Below are 8,584 nucleotides of genomic sequence, written 5' to 3'. Positions count from 1 at the left end.
TTCAATAAAACATAATAGGACTGGCATTAAACAGAGAAGAAAATATTTCTGATCTTCACAAAGAATGACACAGTGATACAAATAAGAAAATGTGTTTATTTCATGAAGTAGGCAACAGAAGTTCAGATTCTGCTAGATTCAAGTTGTCACTCCATTCACTACTTCATGAGAAGTGCTGGAGTTGATAAGGCTGTCAGTTGAAAAGTGTCACTCTCTAACAACAACAAATCTTAATCTCTAATATTCCTTCTTTTCTCAGGATCTATATTTACAAAATTTTAACAGAGGTTCCTATGTTCATGTGGATCACAAAAACTGAAAACCACAACTATCTGTGACACCTAGAATTCAGTAACCATGGAAAACTTCATCTACATGGAGAATTATCTGGAAATTGATAAACTGCCAACAGACTTTAATCAGAGTATACATGGCATCAGTAGGAAATTTTGGAGTCAAGACTCCACCTGACTTAACCATATTGTAAACAAGTCATTCAAACATATTCAAGTACAAATGTTCATTTGTATCCCCAAACCACAGGAAGGTGCAGCCATCAAATTCCATGGAATGTTTACAAAATTGTCAATCAGACGTGCTGTACAAGTTGAGAATCTCAGTCATCTCCTTCTTCTTGCTTGATAACAGGTGCACCTGTAAGATAAACACAGTCTGTCTGAAATATTACTACAAAAAAAGCATATTACATGTATGTATAGAACGTCATCTGGTATAAGCACAGGAGAAGACTTCACAGCAGATTGTATCAAACTCACCATCCAGTTTCTTCAGTTTGGGCAGCTTGCCAGTAGCTTGTTCAATCCAATCTCCATCTCCCTGGTGCTTCTCTTCCAGGGGGTTCCCTACAAACATGTAGTCAGCATTTCAATTCCCAATTCATGGAACAATCGAGGACATGTTGCCAATTATGTATAATGAACCTTCCAATTATGTATAATGAACCTTCCTGACATTTACAAGAAATACTTGTTTGTTAAGCAGACCTATTTTGGTTCAAGAATAAAATCAATGGCAGAAATAAAAGGTTACAATTAGGTAACAAACAACAGTGACTGTTCTACAAATACCCTGCAGTTCATTGTGTCAATTAGATCTGCTCTTAAATTGATTTTTGGGTAATTATCTTGTTATTCTTAATGACAAGAGTTTCCACATTGTTGTTTTGGGACCCTGCAAGTCGCAGACACATAGGTTGTACTGGTATATGGCCTGATGAGTGTACTGTAAATGCATTTAAGTTCACGTGGTTTTTATTTCGCGCTATGGTGAAAATGGGGTGTTTGCGGTGGTTTTAAGTTTGCGGCAGCACTATAGTCACATACTGCTACAGTATTGGACAAAAATGTTCGTGGTGAAACGGTCGCGTGAAAACCGCGAACATAAAACCACCGCGAACATTTCTGCATTTACAGTATTTTCCTTTGAACCCGCCACCATATTCCTTCCCTCCCTCTTAAACCCTGTGCATAAACAATAGCAATTCATATAACTTACCAACAAACAGAAGGTCAACCAAGCAAGGCAAGTCAGCCTGTAAAGAAAACACAAAGTCAATTGCTTCAAACTGAATAACATTTTTTCATGATTAACAGATACATACTATTAGACATACAGTGTACTGACATGTAGGGAAGCAAAGAGCCCAACATCGATCATGTACAGACAGTGATGGCAGGAAATACCCACATGGATATTCTGGGTTTTCACTTACCAGTTTTCCGAACTCTCCCCAGTCGCTGACCTTGTTGTTGGACATGTGTAACACCTGGAAGATATTGGTAAAGTATTTATTTATTTCATTTCACATTGAGTCCATAAAATAACGAAATTCAAAGCAATTCCATGGCTCAAACAAGCGGCCTGAGCTAAACTTCTGATGTCTTCTACATGTAATGTCATAGCTCAATCTCAAGCAGTCTTACGGTATTTCCAACTAAATGAACAAATGTATGTCAGACGAGTCAGTTACCGTGAGTTTCTTGAGCACATGGATGCCTTTCAGCTTTTCAATGTTATTGTAAGAGATCCACAGCTCACACAAAGTGTCCCCTACAGCTTCCTGTATGGTGGATCAGAAGTAAGATTATTGTCAGCCAAAAGACTATTGCACATTCACAAAAGTACAAAAGTAACATCAAGCCTTACACAAAGTACAAGAGTAAAGCAAGAGTAGACGTTGTTCATACTAGTAACATCATGAAATAGATGGAGGTGCTATTAGATTAATTACAGGTATTAAAGTATTTCTTGGTGCAGTAGTTAGATCATCATGTCATTTATTCATTGACTTACCAGGCCGTTGAGGTTCTTGATGTTATTTCTGCCCAATGACAAGATTTTCAGGTTTTCTGCAAAACAAAATGGATAATGTCTTAACATAGCTAACTAGTCAGGACTGCACTGAAAGTCAATCTTGTGAATGTTGTCAGAACTTGTGCTTTGTAACCAAGAAAAGATACTCACTCAGTCCATTCAAGTTGGCAATCTTCTCAATGCAGTTAGTGGAAAGCGACAGCATCCTATAAAGCAACAATATTTGTGTCATAAATAAGTAGAAGTTAATCTATTCTACAGTCCAAATCTAGTTAAGTTCAACAAAAAGTTCCTTTACAACCAGTGCTGGAGAAAGGTAATCCACTTGCCATTACACCACTTGAAAATATGGGGTCAAAAACAAAACAAAACAAAACAAGGAAAGTGATGAATGATACATAATACTGTAATTCACTTTATCTTCACGGTAGCAAAATTTCACGGTGTAAGAAAAATGGACATTTTTACTGAACTTAAACTTCAAGGTGACGCCAGGTGATTTACAGAACGGATGTGTGAAGGAATCATAAATAATTAGAACAGGTTTTTCACAGTGATGATAAGTTCACGGTACAGAGGTGACCGTGAATACAGTGAACATAATGTTACAGTGAAAAAAACAAGAATTACAGTAATAGAGTATAACAGCTGTTTTGCAGTAATAATCATGACATACTCGCAGGAGGCCAAAGTGGAGAGGGAAGCATCCATTTTCTCGATAGGAGGTATCTGCATATACAGCTTCACCGTTGGGGACTCTGCAGCCTTAGTCCCATTCTTCTCTTCCTGCAAAAAAAATTGATTTCAGTTTTTAGATTTTCAGTCTTCACATCATCAACTGAAGACAAAAACATTATTTACCTGCTCTTACACGCACATTCATATTGAAAACATATAAAAACATTCCTAAGACGCAAGTTAACGTTCTTGTAACAGTTTATTGTGCACTTGGCCAAGCAATGTCACCCCAACATCTGCTTGGAGATTACGTTACATATGTTCCAGTACTATCTGCAAGTGTATCTATGAAACTTTTCTCCACTTACCCACTTCGCCAGGGCTTCTTTGATGGTCGTCCCTTTCGACTGTGGGGAACAAGGCAAACATTAGTATGTTAATGACTGACAAACACGCACGTTTGAGACGTAGAAACAAGGAAAAACCACATGTCGTCAGAAGAAATTCCAAACACCCACCATCTTGGTTTACGTCGCTGTTCCTGTTGCCTTGGTGATCGCAAAGCATAGTGGGATGCAATCTGACCTTTGACATCAAAATGGCGGCGCCCTGTGGAATTTTGGCGTTTCGGGTATGTAAAAATTTGTCAAATTGTGGTTTGAATATGGTTTTGATACGTAAATAAATTTTCAAAAGTAAGCATTAAGGTTATTTGCAGGCTCTTGAATAGTAGACTGTGTCTCCGTGTAACGCAAAGGACACGAAATTGCCTTCTTCAAATGCAGTTGTTACCTGATACTGATAGCCCACGAGTTTGTTATAGAGTTGACTAGCTAGCTATGCGTTTTTTCACTAAATACGCGTAATTTAGGAAGATGAAAAGATTCCTAATGCAAATTTAAGTGGCTTCTTTGTTTCCATTTGTGCTCATGCAAGGAACCTTTTTGTGCTTTTCAAATGAAACTATGGTGTCAGTGTACCCAAGACTGCCTCAGTACCAGTATAATTTGTGCTTGCAATAAATTATTTGCCTTTTTGCTATTCTGGGCAGAAAGATCATAAGAATAATGACAGTGGTGTGTTTGAATTAATTGTAATTGAGCTTTTATTGTCCTTTGTCACAGGTATCTGCATTGCTGGCAGGAAGAAGTATCGCACAAAGGCTAGCATATGGACCAACCAAGACTGCAGAAAATCATATCAGGTACAAACGATAAAACTTCACTTGATGTAGCACGTATTTACTATGAATAAGCAAGTGGATTCCCTGGATTTCTGAGAAATATACAATTATCCTTCTCCCTACTGCCTAACTCTAAGTATAACCAATAGGGAATTGGGTGCCAAAAAAGCTACTTCAGAGTGCTAAAATTTGCATCATTTTTTTTTACAGAATAAATGATATTTGTTGATTTATTTTTTTCATGAATATTCCAGATACTTTTCTAAGAAGGCAGCACCGACTACAGGTATGTACAGATTTTTCTGGATACACTTCTGGTCTCATTTGCTGTGATAGATTTCAAATTCATTTATCACAAATTTGTAATTTTCTTTAGATTTTTAAGAATATCTTCAAATAAAGTAAAATTGCTGTCTTTTTTTGTTCCTACCCAGTAACAGTTTTCCAGCCATCTCTGTGCTACAGTTCCAGCACATCTCAGTTGGTAAGTGCTAATGTAGTTCTAAATACTAGTACATGAATGTCATAATATGTACCCTGTTGGTACACAAGTCATTGTATGGATTTTTTTGTACAACTGTTGTACCACTATAAATATTGCAAACACCTGTGCAGTGTATGTGAATGAAAAGTGTAAAGTGAAAATCCTGTGTCACCAATTGCTTGTGGTTGAATTTACCGTTTGTCTTTATTGGTCACTTGTCTATAGTGGTCAGATTTGTTCTGTCACTTGAGGGAACACTATAGACAGGTTTGACTGTATTTTTTTCAACCATTTTTTTAAGCAGTGGAACCTGTGATATAAACAAACAGTGCCTCTTTGTTACTAAAAGGTTGAGACTACAGATGAACCAGATGTCCTGTACAAGAGGATAGCTCTGCTGTGTAAAGGTCATGAAGAAGCAGTGCTGGACAGTTATGAACAGTTTGTCAGCATGGCTGCAAAAGAACTTGGGCTCAAATTAGAAAAGATGTAAGTCTATCTGTTGCAAGAGGTTGTTATGTTTCAGGTATTCCAGCGATAGATTTCTATGGAATGTGGTTTAGATTAAAAATGTAATGAGATTACTTAACTTGCAGTCTTTGAACATTGCTTACAGTTGAAATGGTACTTTTTAGTAGTTTTGACATCTATTGAAATGCACTACATCATCATATTCTTTGATTTCCTACTGCAGTCACAGGCCACGCAGAACCTATGACAGAATTACTCTACTGAAATCTGTTCACGTCCACAAGAAAGCCAAAGTGCAGTACGAAATAAGGACACATTACAGGGTCTTCCATGTAAGTCTAATTGACAATTCATTGTAGTCTATTTCATGGGAATTGTTTTTAAGAGTTCAACTTGGTCAATATAAATACGGGTATATTTGTAATGCCTCTAAATCTCCTGTTACCTTAACAATTTAATCATAGCCAAATATGGAGATGATGACACAAGTTTATGTTTGTTTCCAATGCATTCTATTACTACATCTAAGAATCTGTGAAACTGTGGTCAGTCAGTGCGATGTTTTGTCTATTGTTCATTGGAAAATTCTTTGATTGCTTCTTTCAATATTTCAGTTTAAGCATCTGACAGGGAGCACCAGCAATGTGTTTCTGGAATACGTACAGCGGAATCTGCCGGAAGGTGTGGCCATGGAAGTTAAGAAGGTGAGATAGTAGCTACCCGGAATATGCGTTATTGAGAGACACTTTATCTAAAGTGACTTTGAAATTCATTCTTAACTGTGATTTGACTATCAATTATACAGGTAATGTCAAGTATCATCTGTTGAATTTTATGAGCATTCGTCAAAACTTTTAAAAATCCTTTCCATTTGAGTGTGATTAAAAATCTCTTCAGAGCTTACAACTCATGTTGCTACTGTATTAAGGGCCTTTTTATGTTTAGCCATACCTAGTATGGCTAAACATATTGTTTTTACTCATGTTTCTTCTTCTCCTGTCAAATCTTCAAATCGATTCATCTGTCATTTTTTGACCAAATGACCTGAAATTTGGTACAGAGGTAATGTAGGCAAAAACCAATGTGCGTTCTCTTCCTTTTTTTGATATTGACATTGAAAGTGATTTTATTGAGGTTTTTAGGCTTTTTTTAGCATATCTTGGCCTCCTGCGCCCTGGTATTTCAACCGAATGACCTGAAATTTGCTGTATATGTGGCTTGAACAAATATTTAAAGGACTACATTCCCATTTTTGGCATACATATATTCAAAACGATTTATTTTGGGCTTTCTTGACAATATTTGCCACTTCTGTCACTTTCAATACTACATATGACCTAAAGGTCATTGACCCCAAGTGCCTTGCACCTGGCCTTGCATGCCTGTGAGCCTTGCGACCACCTGATTGGTCAATTGAGTTAATCTAATTACATGGCGCAGGTGTAGGCTAGTATTCATGCCAAATATGGTATGGGAATTCCTAGGAGTGGCTTTGTTCACTCTTTTTTTTTTAAAGATACACATCTCCAGTTCCTATATGTATTAAACCAAAATAATGTGAAATTTGGCATGTACACAGGCCCTCATTCAAATGTTTGCCATACAGCCTTTCAAAACGATTTTTTAAACAAAGAATTTTTTGGTTTCGTTATTTTCAACCCAAAGTGTATACTATTGAATCATGCATTCAAACAAAGGGGTGTCACATTTTTATATTTCACCCATTTTTGGTCATTTCCTTCTTCTCCTGTCAAATCTTCAAATATATCATTATGTATACTATGGAAAACTTCATTCTTCCCTGGGGTTGATTTAATTCAATTTTGAACTGGGTTGATTATGCGCAAGAGTGTAATTTTCAGCGGATATTTTTCCACTGGTCAAGTTTACATGGAGATGGCACGGAATATCCCATTCTTGCAAGGGGAGGATTCTGTAATTATTTATTTCAATTTTGAGCTGGAATGATTATGAAAAAGTCCATTTGTTAGCAGAAGTGTATTTGTTAATTAATAAGTGGATATGGTTTTGGACTGGTCCATATTGTGTTGAGGTGCTACTGGAAGACTCCACTCCTGTATGGAGAGACTGATAATTGTTTTTAAACTCAAGTTTGATCCATTTTTGTAGTGGAAGTATTTTAGAATGGTCCATTGTTATTTTGGGAGTCCATTTTTTGCATGGCGAGGAGCATGGCTAAACATGCTGTATTTGCTCGCAAATGTTGCCTTTCTAGTATAGTGATTGATTTCTCTACCATGCTTGTGACTGAAGAGTTGGACATACATTTATGCTTTTCTGTTTTGCAGACTGCACTTGAGAAACTGCCAGAGGAACTAAAGCCATCAGAGACACAGTCAGAAACAGCACCAGTAGAGGCATCTCCATAGTCATCGAGCATGTATTATGTCATTAACGTATATATACAATGTATTAGCATACATTACAGTTCAACTGTTTGAACTTGTAAATAGCATCCCCTGCTCCGTCACAACCCATATGATAGAATACCTGCTGTAATTACATGTACCTACATGTATATGTATCTAACATGCCAGATGACATACATGTTAGGTCATTCAGAGTTTGATTAGCTTACATTGTTAATAACATTTATTTTACTGTACACTGGATTGACAAGAATAAAACCAGATACAGTGTATTCATTGTTGTGTTTTCAATGTGTTTTCATTTTATGTCTATCTCTTAAAAAAAATTTGCTAAGAACAACAAATCAAATTCAGAGAGGTGCAAGGTGATAAAATGGGTCGGGTCTCATCATCCATTTTCTCGATAGGAGGTACATGTATCTGCATGTACAGCTTCACCGTTGTGGACTCTGCAGCCTTAGTCCCATTCTTCTCTTCCTGCAAAAAAAATTGATTTCAGTTTTTAGATCTTCAGTATTCACATCATTAACTCAAGGCAAAAACATCATTTACCTGCTGTCACACGCACATTCATATTGAAAACATATAAAAACATTCCTAAGACGCAAGTTAACGTTCTTGTAACAGTTTATTGATACTGCTAATAAAATGCAAGCAAATGATATTCTGAATAGCCAGGCCTTAGTATTGTAAGGATTTCACAATCTTTTCATTCTGAAGTGTTGCAGAGGGTTTTCTTTTATGGAAGAATGTTTTAGAGCGTTATGATTTTACAGTAATGAAGTACACACACATCACTTTTGATTCATAGGAACTGTAGTGCAAGGATATTTAAATTTACGTTCAAGTATCTTAGATGGATATACAATGTAGCTTGTCATAGTATTTTGGCATGGGACTATATTTCATTTTGGTAATGAAAGAACAGCTTTAGTAATCTCGGACCAGGAATTGCTATTGTGGAACAACTCATAACAGTGTTCAAATAACAATGGTCAACAATGTGAGGTCAGATACACACTCTTAGTCCCATTCAAAGTTTCC

General features: G+C 36.6%; 2 protein-coding genes across 2 annotated transcripts; one reads left to right on the top strand and one right to left on the bottom strand.

Annotated features, from left to right (window-relative positions):
- Positions 1–76: 76 nt before the first annotated feature.
- On the bottom strand, positions 77–3,593 carry LOC136433738 (dynein axonemal light chain 1-like). Its single transcript, XM_066426208.1, has 10 exons — positions 3,531–3,593; positions 3,381–3,419; positions 3,011–3,120; positions 2,485–2,540; positions 2,314–2,369; positions 1,991–2,080; positions 1,733–1,786; positions 1,516–1,552; positions 777–863; positions 77–654 (listed from the first exon to the last, which is right to left on the bottom strand). The coding sequence occupies exons 1-10, from the start codon at positions 3,531–3,533 to the stop codon at positions 617–619; spliced, it is 570 nt and encodes a 189-aa protein (XP_066282305.1). The 5' UTR covers positions 3,534–3,593; the 3' UTR covers positions 77–616.
- On the top strand, positions 3,544–7,812 carry LOC136433737 (small ribosomal subunit protein uS10m-like). The gene is made up of 8 exons (XM_066426207.1): positions 3,544–3,643; positions 4,137–4,216; positions 4,450–4,481; positions 4,630–4,679; positions 5,029–5,168; positions 5,374–5,482; positions 5,765–5,854; positions 7,460–7,812. Exons 1-8 carry the CDS (start codon positions 3,611–3,613, stop codon positions 7,538–7,540), a joined length of 615 nt encoding a protein of 204 aa, XP_066282304.1. The 5' UTR covers positions 3,544–3,610; the 3' UTR covers positions 7,541–7,812.
- The last annotated feature ends 772 nt before the right edge of the window (positions 7,813–8,584 follow it).

Source organism: Branchiostoma lanceolatum, chromosome 4, assembly GCF_035083965.1.
Source record: "Branchiostoma lanceolatum isolate klBraLanc5 chromosome 4, klBraLanc5.hap2, whole genome shotgun sequence".
In the NCBI taxonomy this organism is placed as follows: domain Eukaryota; kingdom Metazoa; phylum Chordata; class Leptocardii; order Amphioxiformes; family Branchiostomatidae; genus Branchiostoma; species Branchiostoma lanceolatum.
This window is presented reverse-complemented; position numbering and strand designations above follow the sequence as displayed.